Below are 23,512 nucleotides of genomic sequence, written 5' to 3'. Positions count from 1 at the left end.
CCCAAGCATATCCTTGAAGAAACCTTATGGTAACCCACATGGACCAACACTCCTTGGTTGCATCCTCTTTCCGCCTCACAAAGGAACTGTTTTCTGCTAACTGCTCTCTTACATAACTTGCCTAATCGATTCCTCTGTGTAAATTGTATATAATTTTTCCATGTAAGCAACTGCTCTCTCCTTACATGCACGGCTCTCCAGTTAGAAATTGTTAATCTATCTCTTTTTTTTCTAACAGCCCTGTTCTACATTCCCTGTTGTAATGTAACTTTCGCTTCAGTGTTAACTGGTTTACCCCCTAGTTCATTGTAAACCGGTACGATAAGACTTGGTCTTGAACATCGGTATATTAAAATAATTTAAATAAAATAAATTTAACTACTCTGAATAATTTTGTATCATCCTCAAATTTGATAACCTCACTCATCGTATTCCTTTCCAGATCATTTATAAATATATTGAAAAGCACAGGTCCAAGTACAGATCCCTGAGGCACTCCAATGTTTGCCCTTTTCCACTGAGAAAATTGTCCATTTAATCCTACTCTCTGTTTCCTGTCTTTTAACCAGTTTGCAATCCACGAAAGGACATCGCCACCTATCCCATGACTTTTTACTTTTCCTAGAAGCCTCTCATGAGGAACTTTGTCAAACATCTTCTGAAAATCCAAGTACACTACATCTACTAGTTCACCTTTCTGGAAATATTCTTGCTTCAGTGTAAGCAGAAACAATCAAATAAACTGACTGGACAAAACAGTCTTTTTCCTGACATCTACAATTTAGCTTTGTTTTGCGCACCAGTTCTCCATTGTTCTACTTGGATAATGGACATAGTGAGGTCATTTTTAAAAGTATTTTAGATGGATAACTCAGAAGCTATCCATCTAACTCTAAGTTACCCAAGTTGTTCATGTACAGTAACTCCCAAGTTATCTATTTAACTCCAAGTTCTTCATTTAAATGTTTAATTTTGAATATTGAGCTCAGTGTTGATTACACAAACTCTGCAAGTGTGTGTAAATGCTGTTGTATTGTTTGTATGTTATTATTTAATTATGAAATTATGTAAGCTTTGAGTTATAAACTGCTGAGATGTTTCTCAATGAGTGGAAATATAGCAAGTCTTAAACATACACATATTCTGGAAGAAGACAAAGCACCTGGAGCTCCATCCCTCTGCTACAGAGGAACTATCTAGTAGGGCATCATTTCTTCTTACCTGTGTGGTAGAACTTCCCTGAATACCCAAGGTTGAAGGTGAAATTGGTCACCTGCGTCCGCAGAACATTTTGAGTTTCCAGCAGTGCCTAGAAAAAAGACAACATCCACATTTATTTAAGGAACGGGTAGATTTCATATTTATTTTTCCATACAAAAAGCTCACGTTACAAGGTAAAATGATTTCAGAAATCATCTACTTTCTATTCTGAGTGGTTAAGTATTAAATTATTCATATGCTAAGAAAGGAAACGGCCTCACTCTCAAATCCTATGTTTGGGAATTGGAAACAGGGTATGACAGACTCCCTGTGATGAACGAAGTGTGACAGCATTAATCAAGTGAGAAATATTAATTAGGGGTATGCATTGAAAAAATTGTTTTGTGTTAGTGGACAGGGATATAATCTTATTTTGTTTTGGATTTCTGGTGTTTGTCATTTTGTTCTCATGTATATCATTTTGTTTGTTTAAATGATTTTAGTGTGTGCATTTTTTTGCAATTCACATACCTTACTAATTGAGCATGATAAAATATTCCAGTGAATACAAAAATATTCATGCTTTGTTTATGTGTGCAAATTGCATGTAAATAAGGTCATTGTAAAATGGGAGGGTGCCAGAGTGAGGACATGCAAAATATTATGTATATTGTGCAATATTGCAGAAGGCTCATCTGCATACTATTCCCAACACCCCTGGGAGAAGACTTCAAAGATCACAGTGAGTGGTCCAGGCTTTAAACTCCACAGCCCCAGCTTCCAGATGTTAGACGTGTGTTCTCGGCATGGCCCTCTCACCTTCTTACAAGAACTCCAGCTTCTGGTTCCTCCTCGCTAGCGACGGTGGGCTGCCAGCTCTGACCTCGGGCCTCCCCCGGTGCCTCCGGCTCCCCCATAGTCCCTAGCATTTCAGGTCAAGATACCATTGCTTGTCGTGCCTCTCTTCGTGGCCCACGGAGAGACACCACTACCTGTGCCATGCCCATCGCTGATCCTTATGAAGGGCCCAAGGCAGGAACCTGGCCGCGGCCCTGGATGATGACATCAAACTCTTCAGTGTACTTAAGCTCAGGCCTCGCCCCATAGCGTTGCCTTTGTAACAGGTCTGCTCGCTACTTGAGTACTTGAGTACTCGTTGCTACTAGAGATTTGTCTCTACTCTTCATCCCGATCCTCATTTTTCCTGGTTCCTGTTCTCTTCATTCCTGCCCTGCCTATGTTTTGGATTGACTGCACGGACTTCAACTTCACTTTGCCTGACTACGCTACAGCCTATCTCCAGACCTAGACCTCCGCTATGTCTAACTACACTACTGCCTATCTCCAGACCTTGACCATTGCTTCGATTGACCAACGCTATTGACTTCTCCGTGATCAGACCACTGCATCAATTGACCAACACTATTGATTTCTCCATGATCAGATCTCAGCATTGTTTGCCACGATTCTCACATTGCTGCCAGCCCTGATCCAAGCCTGTCAGTGATGCCTTTCCTAGCCTACTCCCTGGACATGGACTTAATAGGCCTTGGCCTACCTTTGCTCGAGTGCCCCCAGTCAGCCTCTGTTCCTTTGGCACCTGAATTCCAGTACCTATCCCAGTCCAGAATAGGACCACGCCATTTATCACCTGCTGTCTCTGGGCTGAACAAACTTTTCTTGTTATCCAACCTCAAGGCCCAGATAAGTCCTGCCGGCCCCGGCACCCAAAGGCTCAACCCACGGGGAATGAGGGCTGGTATAGGTGAAGCTCCAGTGGCCTCTGCCTATCAGCCCACTCCACCTGCCGACAGGTTGCGTCAATCCCACCTCTGCCCAAGGATCGACCTCCGATGCAACACTAGAGGCCCCGCATCCCTTGCACCAGAAGAGAACTGGAAGGCTCATCTGCATACCATGCCCAGCAAACTCCAAAGCCCCAGCTTTTAAAGGCCATGGACCCCTTGCAACTGAATAGAACCAGAATTCTCATCTGCATACTGTTCTCAGCAGCCCCCGGGAGAGGACTCCAGAGATCACTGTGGGTGATCTAAGTTTTGAGCTCCATAGCCCCAGCTTCAGAGGTGCTGCACGACTTGCAAATATCTCAATCCAGTGGGAGCATTGAGAGGAGAAGATCATCTTGCTGGTGGCTGAAGAAGATTGGTAAGTATTGCTTTTGGAGATCTTAGGACTTAAAAAGTTTGGGGAGAGGTGAAATAGTAGGGTTTAGAGTTTGTGTATCTGAGTTTAAAAAAAACAACAACAACAAGCCAGAGGACTTTAGATTGATTGTTTGCCTTTCTGCCCCTCCCACCTAGCCCTAGCTCATCCTTTGATTTATAGAGAAGAGGCATTTTCTCATTAAAAATCAATCAGGCTCTTGTCTAAATCACATTATTGCACCAGCCCTTATTGAGAGTTTAATCATCCTTTTGTAGGTCAATAACAGATTAATACTACAATAAAATTAAAAGTCTCTAATTGTAAGCATTCCTATTCCTATAGCAACCTAAACTTAACTAAAAACAAACAATTAAGATGAAGGCAGAGGTCCAGCAGCAAGTGGGGACCTTTCCACTCTTTTGCATTGAGTGTCACATGTATGATTTTTTTTACCTGCTGGTGAAAGGTTGTATGTGTGCACCCAGTGCTAAGAGCTAGGGATGTGCAGAGGGACCGCATACATTACATTTGGTATTCGTATTCGTGGGGGGGCAGATACTTTACATTCGGCAAGGGGGGACACTGATCCGTTCATGCGTTCCATTCTTATTCGTTTCCCGGCTAAAATGTAATTAACTACAAACCCCCACCCTCCTGACCCCCCCCCAGGACTTGTCAAAACTCCCTGGTGGTCCAGCGGGGGTCCAGGAGCCATCTACTGCACTCATGCCGTCGGCTTCTGGTATTCAAAATGATGCCGATAGCCTTTGACCTTACTATGTCACAGGGGCTACCTGTGCAATTGGTCGGCCCCTGTCACATGGTAGGAGCAATGGACAGCCGGCACCATCTTGTGCTCCTACCATGTGACAGGGGCTGACCAATGGCACTGGTAGCCCCTGTGACATAGTAAGGGCAAAGTCTATCGGCGCCATTTTGATTACCAGCAGCCGACGGCCCGAGTGCAGGAGATCGCTTCCGGACCCCCGCTGGACCACCAGGGACTTTTGGCGAGTCTTATGGGGGTCTGGAGGGTCCCCAAGACTTTCCAAAAGTCCCTGTTGGTCTAACGGGGGTCCGGGAGTGATCTCCTGCACTCGGGCCATCGGCTGCCAGTAATCAAAATGGCACCGATAGCCTTTGTCCTTACTATGTCACAGGGGCTATCAGCACCATTCTGAATACTGGCAGCCGACGGCGTGACAGTTGATGGCTCCCGGATCCCCACTGCACCACCAGGGAGTTTTGGCAAGTCTTGGGGGGCTAAGGAGGGTGGGGGTTTTGTTTAAATTCATTCCTTTAGACGGCCGAATAAGTCGGTGAAGATTCGTTGTATTTGTGGGAATCGCGATACGTTTCGCTTCCCCACGAATACAACGAATATGGCCCTATACGTTGCGGATTGCCAATACATTGCAAATGAATGCACACCCCTATTAAGAGTTCCTGGCTTTCAGAAAATGAGTCTGATCTGTGGAGGATAAAGTGGAAGACCTGGAGGAAATGAGGTAGACAGAGAGCTATAAGGATGAGACTTTCAGGAAAACAGTAGCCAAGTTCCAACTTTAGTCTGGCATATCTGATGCTGCCTTGCATCAGGAAGGTCTCCTGAATAGAGAGTATCACCCTGGTGTAGCAGGAAGTCCTGTTACACAGAGGACAGGTCTCCCAGAGCTACTTCCCAGGAGGGTTAGATTGGCTATCATATTGGTGATTCAATTATTAAAAATGTAGATAGCTGGGTGGCTGTTGGATTTTATGTATTTATTTATTTATTTAACATTTTTTTCTATACTGACGTTAAAATACACATCATATCGGTTTACAATTTAACAAAAAGATGGAAAGTACAATAAAACAAGGAAGGGGGAAACAGGCCAACCGATAACTAAGCTATAGGAAGCAGGGAAGAAGTAAAGATTTAACAGAATGAAAACCAATATAGAGCAATAAAAACATGGAAGAACGAGAAATTACAAAATGTAACAGTATTACATAATTACATGAATCGACATGTTACTATGGAGCAATAACTATAGATTCAAAGGCCAAAAAAAAGGGGGGGGGGGGGGGTAGGAGTCATCGAGAATTAATGTGGGAAAGCCTGGTGGAAAAGCCAGGTTTTTAACATCTTGTGGAATTTGAAAGGGCATGGCTCCTGGCAGAGGTTGAGACTTGAGAGGTAGGTTATTCCAATGAGTGGGGCCAGCAATAGATAAGGCACGCACCCTTGTGGCTGTAAGTCGGGCTTTCTTAAGTGGGGGGACTTGTAGTGTAAAATTGCGGTTCGTTCTAGTGGGTTGGGAGGAATGTATAAGTTTCAATGGTTCACTAAGCCTGGAGCCCTTTTTAAATATTGGGGTTACATTAGCTATCCTCCAGTTATGAAGCAGGATTTAACTTAGCTCAAGGAATGTTCTAGGGTCTGGCAGCCAATATGTAATGCTATAAAATGCAGAGTTATGTATTTAGGATGTAAAAACCCAAGAGATTCAATATAGAGGGTGAAATTCTTCTAAGGATAAAAGAAGAGCAGGATCTGGGGGTGATCATATCTGATGATCTTACAATAGCCAAACAAGTGGATAATGTGATGAAAACAGCCAGAAAGATACTTGGCTGCATAGGGAGAGGAGTTAGCAGAAAAAGGGAGGTGATATTGCCCCTGGAGTCCCTTGTGAGACCTCATTTGGAATAATGTAGACAGTTCTGGAGACCGATCTTCAAAAGGATGGAATCTGCTTGGTATCAGTCCAAAGGGTGACTACTAAAATGCTCAGTGGTCTTTGTTCTAAAGATTTAAACATGTATACCCTACAGAAGAGGCGAGATGGGGAGATATGATAGAGACGTTTAAATACCTCCAAGGATTCCATGCAGAAGAGGCAGGATTCTTTCAATAGAAAGGAGGCTCTAGAATTGAGGGGTCATGTGATGAGGGTGAAAGGGGGTAGATCCAGAAGTAATCTTAGGAAATGTTTCTTTATAGTGAGGGTAGTGGATACATGGAATGGTCTTTCCATGGAGTAGCTGGAAATAAGGATGGTATCTGAATTCAAGAAAGCATGGGATAAACACAGATGATCTCAGAGGGAGTGGAAGCGTTTGGTTTGGATGGGCAGACTGGATAGGCCGTATGGTATTTTTTTGCATTCACTATTCCCTGTAATTACCTTCATGAGGTGACATGACCCAGTGCTGACATTCACACTTGTTCCCATGTTAAAACCTGAATTTCATGTTTGATAATAAACCTTTCCCAGAGTTATATCTGTTACTGTGCTCATGGCTAATCGAGAGTCATTTCCTTGTCTTATGAAGTGTGCTGTCACTTTACGACATTCGACATCACTTGGTTCCTGTCAGTATGTTGGCTTCTTTTTACTTCTGGCCTGTGTTCAGGATTGTTAGCTGCTAATGAGGCTTCAGTGCTTCCGCTCTAGGACCTGTACACTAACCTCACTCTAATGAGTTCATTATTTGCTGTCTCCTGGACATTCTTCTTTAATTAAAGGTCAGAGCTTTTCAAGCTGAAGAACAGAAACTCATGGCTTCTTGCAATTGAGCTGCTGAAGATGTAATAGATGCTCCAGGCAGGAAATGAGCATCTTACCTTAACTGGAGCGGCTAGAGAGTGTGAGAGTCAGAGCTTAAGCCTAGAAATTAGAATAATGATCTGGAAACCTGGGTTCAAATCTGCTTCTCCCAGAATTGACCTTGGGCAATTCACATATGTTATGTTACACTTATAGATTGCCTTCCTTGAACTGGGTAATTGCCAGGTTCTTGTGGCCTGGTTTTTGGCCTCTGTTGGAAACAGGATGCTGGGCTTGATGGACCCTTGGTCTGACCCAGCATGGCAATTTCTTATGTTCTTATGTTCTTAACTAAGGTTCATACCAAAGCAGTTGACATTTTAAAACAAACAATATAATAATCAAATACATCAATAATCTAAAATGTATCAGTAAACCATAGCAACATCAATAAATTACACTAATGCATCAATTTAGAGACATATCTCAAATTCAGGCCACCCTCACTATAATTTTTCAGATCCATCTAGTGAGTATTTCCTTGTACAAGTCTGTCTTCCGTTATGACACCACAAGTTTCTTTCTGCAAGTATCTTTTCAGATGGTATCTCTGTCTGGCATGCTCAAATAAAGCTTAATATGTTTACTGTGACACCCCTATCACAGCACAAGCCTAGAAAGGGTGTCCATTCTGCTCCTTCACTTAGCCAAACTACGTGCAGCTAGCACTATTCTATGCTGATCTCACAATGCATGACAGCATAGAGGAAATGCTACCCTGTGAGATTTGACTAACACAGGGGCTGGCACACAAGGAAGAACAGCAGATTGGTTTCCCCTATCTGCTCTCAATGGGGTGTGTCTGTTTGTATGTGAATGAATGAATGAATGAATGAATGAATGAGAGACTGACTGGGGTGTGTGTTTCTGTGTGTGAATGGGAACCTGACTGAGGTGGGTGTGTGAATGGCAACCCATCGTTTGTGTGTGTGTGTGTGTGTGTGTCTGTGAGTGAATGGGAACCTGTCTGGAATGGGTGTGGGTGTGTGAATGGGAACTTGACTGGGAAGGGGGGGGGGTGCGTCAATGGGAACCTGACTGGGTTGTGTGTGTGTGTGTGTGTCAATGGGAACCTCCCTAGGTGAGTGTGTATATGAATGGAACCTAACTGGGGTGTGTGTGTATCAATGGGAGCCTGACTGGGTTGTGAGTGTGTCAGTGGTTACCTGACTGGGGTAGAGGTATAAATGGCAACCTGTCTAGTGTGTGTGTGTGTGTGTGTATGTGTGTGAATGGCAACTTGACTGGGCTGGGTGTGTGAATGGGATCTTGCTGGGATGTGTATATGTGTGAATGTTTGAAGTGTGTGTGTGTGTGTGTGAATGTGAGCCTGCCTCTCTGTGTGAATAATGTTTGAGCTGGCCCCAGTAATACATAGTAGGGATGTGAATCGTTTTTTGACAATTTAAAATATCATCGGATATATTTTAAATCGTCAAAAATCGTTAGGGCCACGATACAATACCAATTCCCCCGATTTATCGTCAAAAAATTGTAAATCGGGGGAAGGGGGAGGGCAGGAAAACTGGCACATTAAAACACCCTAAAACCCACCCCCGACCCTTTAAATTAAATCCCCCACCCTCCCGAACCCCCCCAAATGCCTTAAATTACCTGGGGGTCCAGTGGCGGTCCGGAACGGCCTCCTGCAATTGAATCGTGTTGTCTTCAGCCAGCGCCATTCTGCGCCGCCATTTTGCAAAATGGCGGCGCAAAATGGCGGCGGCCATAGACCAACACGATTCGACTGCAGGAGGTCGTTCCGGACCCCCGCTGGACTTTTGGCAAGTCTTGTGGGGGTCAGGAGGCCCCCCCAAGCTGGCCAAAAGTCCCTGGGGGTCCAGCGGGGGTCCGGGAGCGATTTCCTGCCGCGAATCGTTTTCCGTACGGAAAATGGCGCCGGCAGGAGATCGACTGCAGGAGGTCATTCAGCGGGGGTCCGGAACCCCCGCTGAATGACCCGCTGGACTTTTGGCAAGTCTTGTGGGGGTCAGGAGGCCCCCCCAAGCTGGCCAAAAGTCCCTGGTTCCAGACCTCCGCTGAACGACCTCCTGCAGTCGATCTCCTGCCGGCGCCATTTTCCGTACGGAAAACGATTCGCGGCAGGAAATCGCTCCCGGACCCCCGCTGGACCCCCAGGGACTTTTGGCCAGCTTGGGGGGGCCTCCTGACCCCCACAAGACTTGCCAAAAGTCCAGTGGGGGTCCGGAACGACCTCCTGCAGTCGAATCGTGTTGGTCTATGGCCGCCGCCATTTTGCGCCGCCATTTTGCAAAATGGCGGCGCAGAATGGCGCCGGCTGAAGACAACACGATTCAATTGCAGGAGACCGTTCTGGACCGCCGCTGGACCCCCAGGTAATTTAAGGCATTTGGGGGGGGGGGGGTTCGGGAGGGTGGGGGATTTAATTTAAAGGGTCGGGGGTGGGTTTTAGGGTTTTTTAGTGTGCCGGTTTTCCTGCCCTCCCCCTTCCCCAGATTTAGCTACGGACCCCCGCTGGACCCCCAGGTAATTTAAGGCATTTGGGGGGGGGGGGGTTCGGGAGGGTGGGGGATTTAATTTAAAGGGTCGGGGTGGGTTTTAGGGGGTTTTGTGTGCCGGTTCACGATTTTAACGATTTTCACGATACTCTAAACACCCAAACGGCGACGATACGATTCCCTCCCCCTCCCAGCCGAAATCGATCGTTAAGACGATCGAGGACACGATTCACATCTCTAATACATAGCATGCTCAAGGTGACTGGAAATTAAGTTTTCAGATATACAGTACAGTGAATTTTACATCTTTATTAATTTTAATTATTGGGTGTCTGGTCTGCCATTTTGAATTATTTTATTGCTGTTTAGAAAATTTTGTATGAGCTCTTAATTATTGGATGCTATTCTGTTCCTTAGCTTGTTAGAGACATTCTTTTTTATTAGTGTGGTTTTACTAATAGGATTGATTTATATTGCTTGATTTCAATGTTTGATGATTTATGAGGACTGGTGATGTTTGTTTCTCCATTGTTGCATTACATACAGAGTCTGGCTTGTTGCAGTTTCCTGTTCAGTTTCTGTCTCTATGTTTCTATTTATAATTTATGGTCTCTTTATTCTGTGTTTGGTGAGGGTGAGTCTGTGTTAGGCCTGTTTAACTGAGGTGGGATATTTTGCCAGCTTGCAGTTTCTATGTAGGGATCTATAGCAGCCTGGTTTGTTCTGTTTTTCCCACAGGACATTTATTGGTGTTTTAAAGCTTGGTGTAATATTTGCAGTCTCGCCTTTTCATAGATAGGGTTGTTCCTGTTTGAGTGCTGGCACTTAGCACTGTTTTAGTATGGGACGTTTACTATATCATTATTTTCATTTAGTTTACTCAAGACTTGCTGAGGACCAAACCCACACCCAACATATTACAATAGGCCTAACGCCAAATAGGTTTGACCATAGCAGTGCATATATTTCTATACAACTTAAATGCTTCCAGCCACAAGGCCAGGCAACATCATTATTCTAAACCAGTTAGTGGATGACTCCGGCCCAATTTTGACATTGAGGTTCAGGGGATTGCCGGAGGGAGCATGTTTTTTCTTTTCAGTGGGGAAGGGGGCTTACTACAGAGCATGTGAGACTGACAGTTTCTATTGTGTTTTGGGTACAGAGAAAAATAACATTCCTCTGCACTCAGGCAGGCTAATCCCCAGAAGTGCTGTATGCACCTCTACCAGCAGATGGAGATGTAGTAAAAGCTGAGTATAGTTTTCAGAAATGTTTTGGGCTTATAAAAGTTTCGTGAAAGGTGAAATTAAGGGATATATTCTTTAGAGTTTGTGAGTGTCTGAGGTAATAAGCAAGCCAGAGATAGTTCATTCTAGTGTCTGTCTTTCCCACCCACTCAACCCTTGAGTTTTAGGCATGAGACACTTTCTGATTAAAAATCAATCAGGGTCATATCTAAATCATACTATTTTACCAGCCCTTATTGAAAGTTTAATCATCCCCTTGTAGGACACTAGCTGATTAATTAGTAAATTCACCTGTAAATTTAAAGTATTTACAATATATTGTAAATATTTATTCCTTATTCCTTAAATGATCAGTTTTTCTGCTATATTTCTTTCCCACAGTTAGACTTTACCTTGTTTTAATGTAACTTTACGACCTTCGCACATGTTATTGTTCTGTTATTTGACTCACTCCCCCTGTTATCTGTAAACCAGCATGATGTGATTTTTAATCACGAATGCCGGTATAGAAAAAACTTTAAATAAATAAATAATAATAAAAGTACTCTCATTCCAACTCCCTTAGTATCCTAAACTTATCTAGGAACTCAATAAGACTAAGATGAAGGCAGCAGTCCAGCAGCAAGAGGGGGGCTTTCCAGTCTTTTGCATTGAGTGTCACATGAATGATTTTTTACCCGCCAGTGAGAGATTGTACGTGTGCACTCGGTGCAAAGAGCTCCTGGCTCTCAGGGAACGAGTTCAATCTCTGGAGGCTAGAATAGCAGACTTGGAGGAGCTGAGGCAGACAGAGAGGTACATTGATGAGACATTCAGGGACATAGTAGCCAAGTCCCAAATCCAGTCTGGCAGCCCCAGTGCTGCCTTGGATCAGAAAGGTCTCCCAGTAGGAGAACATCACCCTGGTATAGCAGAAAGTGATCCTGTAGCAAGGATCTGCTCTCCAGGTGATGTATTGTCCTCTTGCACTGATGACAAGTCTCCCAGGGCTACTGCCCAGGAGGGAAGGGTTAGGCCGGCCGTCATAGTTGGTGATTCGATTATTAGGAATGTAGATAGCAGGGTGGCTGGTGGTCGTGAGGACCACCTGGTAACTTGCCTGCCTGGTACGAAGGTGGCAGACCTCAAGTGTCACCTAGATAGGATTATACACAGTGCTGGGGAGGAGCCGGCTGTCGTGGTACATGGGGCACCAACAACAGAGGAAAATGTGGGAGAGAGGTTCTGGAAGCCAAATTTAGGATTTTAGGTAGGAAGCTGAAATCCAGAACCTCTAGGGTGGCATTCTCTGAAATGCTCCCTGTTCCACGCGCAGGTCACCAGAGGCAGGCAGAGCTCCGGAGTCTCAATGCATGGATGAGACGATGGTGCAGGGAAGAGGGATTCAGCTTTATTAGGAACTGGGGAAACGTTTGGGGAAAGGGGAGACTTTTCCGAAAGGATGGGCTCCACCTTAACCAGAGTGGAACCAAGTTGCTAGCACTAACTGGGTAAATGTAACATCAGGACTTGCTAGAGTCAAAGTTCCTGGATGTAATAAATGATTGCTTCATGGAACAATTGGTTCAGGAACCAACAAGAGAGGGAGCTATTTTAGATTTAATTCTTAGTGGAACACAGGATTTGGTGAGAGAAGTAACGGTGGTGGGGCCGCTTGGCAACAGTGATCATAACATGATCAAATTTAAACTAATGACTGGAAGGGGGACAATAAGTAAATCTGCAGCTCTAACACTAAACTTTCAAAAGGGAAACTTTGATAAAATGAGGAAAATAGAAAAAAACTGAAAGGTGCAGCTGCAAAGGTTAAAAGTGTTCAACAGGCTTGGAAATTGTTTAAAAATACAATCCTAGAGGCGCAGTCCATATGTATTCCGCACATTAAGAAAGGTGGAAGGAAGGCAAAACGATTACCGTCATGGTTAAAAGGTGAGGTGAAAGAGGGTATTTTAGCCAAAAAAACCATCCTTCAAAAATTGGAAGAAGGATCCATCTGAAGAAAATAGGATAAAACATAAGCATTGTCAAGGTAAGTGTAAAACATTAATAAGACAGGTGAAGAGAGAATTTGAAATGAAGTTGGCCATAGAGGCAAAAACTCATAATAAAAACTTTTTTAATATCTGAAGCAAGAAACCTGTAAGGGAGTTAGTTGGACCATTAGATGACAGAGGGGTTAAAGGGGATCTTAGGGAAGATAAGGCCAAAGCAGAAAGACTAAATGAATTCTTTGCCTCCGTGTTTACTAATGAGGATGTTGGGGAGATACCAGTTCCAGAGATGGTTTTCAGGGGTGATGAGTCAGACAAACTGAACGAAATCACTGTGAACCTGGAAGATGTAGTAAGCCACATTGACAAAGTAAAGAGTAGCAAATCACCTGGACCGGATGGTATGCATCCTAGGTTACTGAAGGAACTAAAAAAATGAAATTTCTGATCTATTAGTTAAAATTTGTAACCTATCATTAAAATCATCCATTGTACCTGAAGACCAGAGGGTGGCCAATGTAACCCCAATATTTAAAAAAGGCTCCAGGGGCGATCCGGGTAACTATAGACCAGTGAGCCTGACTTCAGTGCCGGGAAACATAGTGGAAACTATTTTTAAGAACAAAATCGTAGAGCATATAGAAAGACATGATGTAATGGAACCCAGTCAACACGGATTTACCCAAGGGAAGTCTTGCCTAACAAATCTGCTTCATGTTTTTGAAGGGGTTAATAAACATATGGATAAAGGTGAACCAGTAGATAATACTGTATTTGGATTTTCAGAAGGCATTTGACAAAGTCCCTCATGAGAGGCTTCTAAGAAAACTAAAAAGTTATAGGCTAGGAGGCAATGTCCTTTCATGGATTCAAAAAAGGTTTGGATAAGTTCTTGGAGGAGAAGTCTATTAACAGCTGTTAATATAATTTACTTAGGGAATGGCCACTGCTTTTAATTGCATCAGTAGCATGGAATCTTCTTAGTGTTTGGGTAATTGCCAGGTTCTTGTGGCCTGGTTTGACCTCTGTTGTAAAAAGGATGCTGGGCTTGATAGACTCTTGGTCTGACCCAGCATGGCAATTTCTTATGTTCTTATGCTGTCTCCAGTGGTAATCCTCAAGACCACTGAACCCTTATCCACACCTACCCGCTTTATGGGTGAAGCCAAAATGTGTAGAGGGTTTGTTAATCAATGCAGCATGCATTTTTCTTTACAGCCTACCCTCTTTCCCACTGAAGCTTCCAAGACTACCTACATCCTATCGTTTCTAGAAGGACAAGCCTTGGCTTGGGCTTCACTATTATGGGAAAATGAAGATCCTATCCTGAATGACGTACCAGGAATTCTAAATTTTCAAGTCTGTTTTTGATGACCCGGCTCGCCAGACTGTCGCTGGATCTGCTTTGCTCAATCTCCAGCAAGGTAACAAGCTGCTTACAGACTTTGCAATGAAATTCAAGACCTTAGCATCTTAACTACATTGGGACACTGGATGCATACGTGTCATATTCATGGAGGGTCTCAACTCTCGCTTAAAGGACCAATTAGTGGCTTGTGATTTGCCTGATACCCTTGAGTTCCAGATGGAACTAGCAGGGAGAATTGACTGCCGCATTCGAGACCGAACTCAGGAGGCTAGGAGTCCATGAAAGTCTACGGTGGGGGCTAACTGTCCTAAACCTGTGCCTATTGCCTCCAGCTTACCATCTGCATCCTTAGAAGAAGAGCTTATGCAACTAGGCTGAAGCCATTTAACTTCCAAGGAGAGACGTTTTTGCAAATGCCTGGGGTTATGCATGTATTGTGGTCAATCGGGCCACGCAGTCCAAACCTGTCCCATTTGTCTGGGAAACTGACGGGCCTAGGATCTGCAGGAGGATTTCTCCAGGGCCGCACCTCTCCTACTCCTCCATTATCCTTACCAGTATCTCTACTCTGTGGAGGCTTTGAATTTCAGACTCTTGCTCTCATTGACTCCGGTGCCAGAGGTAATTTTATTTTTAAGCTCTTGGTTGAACATCTACGGATTCCTACCACACCAATAGCTAAGCCTCTGCTATTGTCCTCTATCCATGGAGAACCACTTCCTGGAGAAGTTTCATTGACTACCCAGGCTATTGGCCTGAGCACTGGAGCTTTATACTCTGAATCCATCTCATTTCTAGTATTGGAAAAGGCCATGCATCCGGTGGTACTGGGACTGCCTTGGCTTCAAGATCATATGCCACAGTGGAACTTCACGGCATCTTGCTTTTGGGAAAGCTATTTTTACAGCACTCAATGACACACCATCAAGCTAAGTATCACTGCTGAATAAGCTATTTAAGTGTTTAGCTTTTTGGTTAACAGAGAGACATAAAAGGCCCTAAGCAACCGATGATTATATCTATTAGCACAAAGAAGCATAAAGCTCGTATAGGTTACCAGATACACATACTGGAACCTTGTGCATTATGATCGTTGCAGGGATATCATCACAGTTAAATTTGCCTTTATAAGTCCCATCACCCGTGAGAAATCTTCACATATATATATATACATATACACACACACAAGGGAAAAATTTTAGACCACCGTCGCCAGCAACCCAAGAAAACAAGAAAATATGGCAAAAAAAATTACAGTCAACAAAATCAGGACAACGACACACAATGGCACAAGCCATTCACAAGGTCGCAGAACAATCGGCAGTGATCAATTTGTCTCAATATGCGCTGTCACCACAAGAGGAACAAGTAATCAATAGAGGCCTCTCCTTCGTACCAACCAGCCTACATGACCCTTTTGAAAGCAGAATCACACTACATAGATTTTTTCGATCTTTACAAATTAAATTATTTTTTTCCCAAATACAGGAAAGTACAGCAGACATGTCAATTGTTAAAAATAAATCCTATTGGATACCACCAGGTCCTGTTGATACACAGATTAAGGCATTTCAAACTTTAGTTTTGCAAGCATTATCACAAGAAGAAACACGTAGCTCGCACACATACTACAATTTATCCACATCAGAGAAGACAGCATTAAAATCTTTGTCACAAAATCGACAAGATAATCATCAAGCCTGCTGACAAAGGAGGAGCCATTGTCATTTATGAACATGAGTGACTACAAAGCTGAAATACGACAACAACTCAATAATCCGCGGTTTTACGAGAAACTAAGCATTGATCCTACGATTGAACTACAATACCGGATTCAGAAAATCTTGGGAGAAGCTAAAAAAGAAGGTTTTCTTACATCTAAAGAATTAGCATTCTTAGATGTACAATTTCCATGAACTCCAGTCATTTACGGAGTGCCTAAAATACATAAAACATTGATACATCCCCATGTAGACCCATTGTCTCGGTGAATGGCTCAATCCTAGAACCATTGGCAAAATTTAAAGACATCTTCTGTCAACCATATTTATTTATTTATTTATTTATTTAAAATCTTTTCTATTCCGTCGTTAAGCGGGTGCCATCACAACGGTTCACAATAGGGCACAAAAACTATATGTTAAATACAGTATCTGGAATTCTAAACTCTTAAACAGGTGCCGTTAATTTACTGTAACATAATTTCATAAAAATATATTATTTCGTGAGTGTTATAAGTCATGTCCAGTTTCTTTTTACTCGGCTACAACAAGCAAAATCATATGTACAGGACACGGCACACATGCTCAGGAAATTATCTACTATTAAGGAATTACCCATGACAGCATATCTGGTCTCCTTGGATGTTGAAGCACTATATACAAATATCCCCCAACAAGACGCATTAGATATTCTCAATAGTCTATTTGAAAACAGAATCAGACCACAGCGTGTTCCATCCCACTTTCTAACAGCGCTTTCAAAATTGGTCATTAAGTACAATTTTTTTCACTTTGATCAAGAGATTTATTTGCAGAAACATGGTGTAGCCATGGGTTCTCCATTAGCACCGGATGTTGCCAATTTATATGTCACACACTTTGAAGAGACTCAGGTATATTCATCACTATTTTTTCTGAAAGTACAGTTGTGGACTAGATATATTGATGATATATTTTTTATTTGGACAGCAACGGAACAATTATTGCTTGATTTTCATGATTGGCTCAATCATACAGATCCCAATCTTAAGTTTACAATAACATATCATCAAAAAACATTGTCTTTCCTAGATATTCAAATTTTATGTATAGGCAATAATCTGGAGACCACACTTTATCGCAAGCCCACTGACAGGAATAATCTCTTGAGGTTTGAAAGCCACCATCCTACACAATTTAAAACAGGTCTTCCAGTGAGTCAATTTTTTAGGGCACGAAGAATATGCTCACAAGATTTTTTGGATCATGCCCAACAATTATCTACACAGTTCACACAAAGAGGGTATCCGCAGCGCGCCATCAAAAAAGCATACATAAGAGCAACATTTTCTGATAGAGATCAATTATTACAATATAAAGCAAAAGCCCAAAAAGACAACTTAATATGTGTATTACAGTGTCAAATGCTGCGGAGAGATCTAATAGAACTAGAATGTAATGTGTTCCTGTATCGAAACCTCTTAAGATGGTATCTGATAAGGCTAAGAGCAAGGTTTCAGTACTGTAGTGTTTATGAAAACCATGTTGTGCTGGGTAAAATATGTTGTTGCTTTCAATGTGGTTTGACAGTTGTTTTTGTACTGTTTTTCAATTAGCTTAACTAATAGGGGTAAGTTGGAAACTGGTCTATAGTTAAGATTTAGGAGGTTGAGGTTCTTTTTCTTAATGATTGGTTTGATTATGGCTCCTTTCAAGGTATCAGGCATTACTCCTTCATCTAGTGAGAGGTTGATAATCTTCGTTAGTGTTGGTGTTATTGTGTTATTGTGTTGGCTAGTTTTTTTTAGTTCTGTAATGGGAATGGTGTCTATTACGTGGGTAGTGGGGTTTCAATTGATTTATCATTTTCTCTTGTTGAAGATCAGATGTCAGATCTTGTTAAAGTTGCCGATAAAAACAAAGATCATTTAGTTATCAATTGCTCTCTCTTACATACTGCTGTCGATTGAGTAAAATGATCTTACCTTTCTTGTCAGCTGGTTTAATGATGAGATCAAGTGCTATATCTGATTAAATGCCCCTGTGAGAAAGTTTATGTGGGGAAGACTATGCACATGATAAGAAACCCGGATGATTAAGCATCACTCAAACTTGTCACATCATCGTCTTAATGTTCCCCTGATAGCCCATTGTGATGAGGAACTCCATTTGTTTGATGATTTACACTTTTGTGTCATTGATCATGTGACTGCTCACTGGCATGGAGGCAACTGTAATCGTAAACTTTGATGACTTGCCAGGTACTTATAGCCTGGATTGGCCACTGTTGGAAACAGGATGCTGGGCTCGATGGACCCTTGGTCTGACTCAGTATGGCATGTTCTTATGTTCTTAAAATTTATCTATTTATTTATTTATTTATTTGTTTATTTATTTATTTTTTTAAGAGTTTTATTATACCGAGGTATAGCAAAAGCCTTCACCCCGGTTTACAATTACAACAACTTATTACATTTAACAGAAAAACTGAAACCACAAACTAATTATTACAAATAACATCAACATTTAAACAGGGTCTATAAGTGATTCAACCATGTATATTGGGTGAATATGTCTGAGTGATGATTAATGAGTTTTTTTTCGAAAGTATTCTAGCTTAAAAACGTTCTGTGTCATACCCGAAAAGTATATGTATTAGAAGTGTTCTGTGGTCTTAGCTAATATCATCCTTGAATGTTTGCCTGAATATCCAAGTTTTGAGCTCTTTTTTAAACTCCAAGTTTTAAAAAGACTAAGACCCCTCCTCCACTTCTATGATTTCAGATCAGTTTTACAATCAATCATTTTCTCAAAAATTGATTATTGTAATTCACTTTTTCACGGCCTTCCAGACAACTCCCTAGAGCCTCTACAGCTGTTACAAAATGCAACAGCTAGGATTTTTACAAAGTCCAACAAAAGGGACCACATATCACCAATTCTAAAGAATCTCCACTGGCTCCCAGTCAAATTTAGAATACTCTATAAATTTTTATCAATCATCCATAAAGCCATTCACAACATCACCCCGCTGGACCTCAAAATGCCTCTTCAACTTCACACCTCTTCCCGCCCGATTAGACTAGCGCAAAGAGGTACCCTACAGGCTTCATCTATCAAAACCTCTTTAAGAAAAAGAGCTCTCTCCATGGCCGGCCCCAAACAGTGGAATTCGCTCCCACCGGACCTCAGGCTGGAACAATATCCAAACACGTTTTAAAAAAGACTAAAGACTTTTCTGTTCTGCCAAGCTTTCCCATAACATCACGGACCCTCCACAGCTTCTCGGACTGCCCGCACCCAAGGCCTTCCCCCTAAGTATACATCCCATATATTAATAAATCGATAGTTTCACCTTTCCCTCTTCCCCCCCCTTCAGCCATCCCTCCCCTACCTGCAGGCTTGATACCCCACAAGTCCAGCTACCGCTACTCTTTATTTCTCTGGTTCTTCCAAGTTATGTTCATCCAAGTTGTTCGCTTCCCTGTTTAATGTAAGACAATTGTTTTCATTGTTTGCGTGCTTGTTGGAATGTAAACCAAACTGATAAGTAACCCTGTTACTTGAACTTCGGTTTATAAAAGCAATACATAAATAAATAAATAATTTAATGTTACTTTGTGAGCTCAAATGATCAGGAAGTGAGTTCCATAATTTCGGGCCAGCGATGGATATGGCTCTGTTTCTTGTGGTGAAAAGCTTGGCTAATGGGAGTGATGGTATTTCTAGCTGTAATTTACAAGCTGTTCGAGTTGTACGTTGTCATCTGTGTATATGTATGACATTACATTGATTATAATCAGTCTCTCCTAGCGGACTGAATGCTGAGTTAGATTTGACCATTTATTTAGCTTGAACTGACTGTGTGTTTGTTACGTCAGACTCCTGACATTCTTATTCTGCGATGGCTTGCAGGTGATTTCCTTGTTTGATGTCGTTTTTGACCTTTCAATGGAATGTTTGCTTTTTCCTTCAGTGGTTTGTTAAGACATTTTGCTGAGACTACATGTCCCTCCTGGAATGGTATCCTTTTGGCCTGCAGATAAGCACTTTTTTGATAAGTTTCTCTTAACAATCATCTTACTATGTTATTAACTGTTTTCCAGACAACAGTCATGTTAGTGGGATATAATGACATCGTACCCCTGAGGAAGCTGAATTCAGTGAAACACTGCCCGTGTTGGGCTTACTACAGATTAAGACTGTTGTATTTTTCGAGTTTTATATGCTTTTGAAAAAAAATCTCTAAAAAATGGTTCTGTATTTTAGGTAGATGACTGATAGTCCAGTCAGTCCTAGGCTTTTCTGAGCAGGACACAGAAGCCATCAGCTTTCCTGACACCTACTTTGAATATCAGATACTTTTAGATAATGCTGATAACCAAAGTAACATTTTGTTTATATTTTAGGACCCCTCTATTTTTGTACTTGTAAGCTTTTAGGGTTATTCCTCCAACACTTTCTTTTTGGTAATTTACTACAATATAACCAGTGAGGATACTGATTGTTTACTGGTGATTTACTTCAGTATAACCAGTCAGGAAACCGACTGTTTACTGGTGATTTACTTCAGTATAAACAGTCAGGATACCGAACGTTTACTGGTGATTTACTTCAGTATAACCAGTCAGGAAACCGACTGTTTACTGGTGATTTACTTCAGTATAATCGGTCAGGAAACCAACTGTTTACTGGTGATTTACTTCAGTATAAACAGTCAGGATATCGAATGTTTACTGGTGATTTACTTCAGTATAACCAGTCAGGAAACCGACTGTTTACTGGTGATTTACTTCAGTATAACCAGTCAGGATACGGATTGTTTACTGGTGATTTACTTCAGTATAATGAGTCAGGAAACCGACTGTTTACTGGTGATTTACTTCAGTATAAACAGTCAGGATATCGAATGTTTACTGGTGATTTACTTCAGTATAATCGGTCAGGAAACCGACTGTTTACTGGTGATTTACTTCAGTATAAACAGTCAGGATATCGAATGTTTACTGGTGATTTACTTCAGTATAACCAGTCAGGAAACCGACTGTTTACTGGTGATTTACTTCACTATAACTGGTCAGGATACTGATTGTTTACTGGTGATTTACTTCAGTATAAACGGTCAGGATACTGATTGTTTACTGGTGATTTACTTCAGTGTTAGGAAACTGACTGTTTACTGGTGATTTACTTTAGTATAACCAGTCAGGAAACGGACTGTTTACTGGTGATTTACTTCAGTATAAACAGTCAGGATACCGAATGTTTACTGGCGATTTACTTCAGTATAAACAGTCAGGAAACCGACTGTTTACTGTTTACTGGTGATTTACTTCATTATTACCAGTCAGGAAACCGAATGTTTACTGGTGATTTACTTCAGTATAACTGAATATTTGCTGGTGATTTACTTCAGTATAGCTAGTCAGGAAACCAAATGTTTACTTGTGATTTATTTCAGTATAATGAGTCAGGAAACCAATTGTTTACTAGTGATTAACTTCAGTATTAGGAAGCTGACTGTTTACTGGTGATTTACTTCAGTATAACTGGTCAGGAAACCAATTGTTTACTGGTGATTTACTTCAGTATAAAGAGTCAGGAAACCCGTTGTTTACTGGTGAGTTACTTCAGTATATCCAGTCAGGAAACCAATTGTTTACTGGTGATTTACTTCAGTATAACCAGTCAGGAAACCGACTGTTTACTGGTGATTTACTTCAGTATAACGAGTCAGGAAACCAATTGTTTACTGGTGAGTTACTTCAGTATATCCAGTCAGGAAACAGTCTGTTTTCTGTTGATTTACTTCAGTGTTTTTCAGCTTCAGATATATTTATGTGCTTTTTATCACAAACATCCTTTGCTCTTGTTACTTACTTTCACATCATTGGCATTCATCCTGGTTCTTTCCTTCCCTACAAAGATGTCATCAATGTCCACAAGAATGTACCTATCCAAAGACAGGTGGAACTTCTTCCCTGACAGGAAAGAAACAGAATCCACAAAGATGACTTTGTGCAACCAGAAGTTCAAGTTGTTCCCAAAAAGAACTCGCTGAATGCCATCATGAAGGCCCAAGTCCTGGATAACAGTGGCATAGGGAGAAGATTTAGGGAAGGACATGGCAGAGCTCTCTGGGGTCTGCAACTCAGCAAGAAGTACAGGCAGGTAGGTGGAGTGATTATACTGAAAAACTGACCAGTCTTCTCCAGGAAGAGGTCCCTTTAAAATAGGTGGTACTTTGGTAATATGAAGCAAAGGTGAATGGCGGTTTATAAAACAGTCTTTAAGAGCTACGTTATTGAAAACCTGGAGAGGGAAACCATTCATTTCAGTGTTTGGCATGCTGTTCTCATTGGATTTGTGAAATCCAATGATGCTGACACTGTATTCCACACAGTACTTTTCCACAAGCTCCTTGTTCCATGAGTCCATGGTCACATACTTGAGAACATTCTCATAAATGAGAAGAGCGTATTTTCCTTTTCCATTCTCCGTCAGATGTGGGATATCTCCTTTCCCAGGTGCGATCACCATGTGGTACTGAAACCTACTGGATTCCAGGATTGCTACAATGTCCTGACCTAGCTGGGAGTACTGCGTCTCTACAAAGAGCAAGATTTTAGGCTCCGTTTTTGATGGGTCAATTGGCTTAGTTGTTCTCCCCTTCCTGGATCTGTAGGGTAAGAGTTTGAGGTTGCCACATGCTAACTCTGGCGTTGTCAGTGCCAGTTCCTGCTTAGTACTAGTATATAGGTAATAGACTGATATCGCAATGCTGACTAAGCAGAACATGACTAAGAAAAGTGTTAGAGATCGGAAGCTTCGACGAAATTTCACAATCACATTCATTTTCTAGCACATTCATCTAAATGTTTCTTTCTCTTAAACCAGCATGATGACTCGAAACAAGGGGGTGCTTGTACCACTCTGGAGAAGTTCATGTCACCATTGCAGTGCATTTACCAGAAAGTTTATAAATGATTACTGGTCAGAGACGGAAGGATATGGAGACTTCTCTTCCTGCAGATATTTTCTGCACCCAGGTCATTGTAGGGGTCCATTAATATCCTCTAAAAGGAGAGAAAAAACAACATTAGTATCTGTTCTTCTACCATCCAAAATCTTAGATAGAGGAAGATGACTGATGTCTACTAACTATATTTTCTGAAACTTAAGATATTCCATTGCCAGTAATAAGTGTAAAATGTTCAGTAGGATTCTAGGAATGATTTCCTGCATCCATGAGCAGAAATGCATGGCCAAGTAAAATGATACACACTCTAAAAGGAGTATCCTGATGTAACTGGAGGTATTACATAGGAGGGATACTCTCTGCAAAGCACATCTTAACTTTGGCCCCAACACTGGAAGTGTGCATAATTAATAATAATAATAAATTATTATTATTACCAGCTGCTTATACGTATAACACTTAGATATCCAGTCATGAATGGGCATAGAAGAGCACTGAATTGATTATGACTTGAAAGAGACAGACAGAGACATAGGGCAGAAGAAGGGGAGAACAGCATGTAGTAAGAGTAGAAATTAAATTTCAAAAAACGTAAGAACATAACAATGTCATACTGGGTCAGACCAAATGTCTTTCAAGCCCAGCAACCTGTCTCCAAAAGTGGCCAATCCCGGTCCCAGTACATAGCAGTATCCCAATCATTCTCACTCATAACCAGGGATAGGCAGTGGTTTTCCCAGGTCTTCCTGGCTAATAACTGTTTATGGATTTTTCCTCCAGG

At 41.8% G+C, this 23,512-nt stretch overlaps 1 protein-coding gene across 1 annotated transcript in view; it reads right to left on the bottom strand.

Annotated features, from left to right (window-relative positions):
- LOC115076603 (bifunctional heparan sulfate N-deacetylase/N-sulfotransferase 4-like) overlaps positions 1-23,512 on the bottom strand; it is a 287,503-nt gene that overhangs the window by 246,187 nt on the left and 17,804 nt on the right. The window contains exons 2-3 of the mRNA XM_029578650.1: positions 21,633-22,828; positions 1,222-1,309 (exon numbers count right to left, since the gene is read on the bottom strand). Of these exons, the coding sequence (XP_029434510.1) occupies positions 1,222-1,309; positions 21,633-22,607 (1,063 nt within the window). The 5' untranslated portion in view covers positions 22,608-22,828. The remainder of the gene's footprint in view (positions 1-1,221; positions 1,310-21,632; positions 22,829-23,512) is intronic.

Source organism: Rhinatrema bivittatum, chromosome 1 (assembly GCF_901001135.1).
Source record: "Rhinatrema bivittatum chromosome 1, aRhiBiv1.1, whole genome shotgun sequence".
NCBI lineage: Eukaryota > Metazoa > Chordata > Amphibia > Gymnophiona > Rhinatrematidae > Rhinatrema > Rhinatrema bivittatum.
Note: the sequence above shows the minus strand (reverse complement) of the source record. Positions and strands in the feature narration are given on the sequence as shown.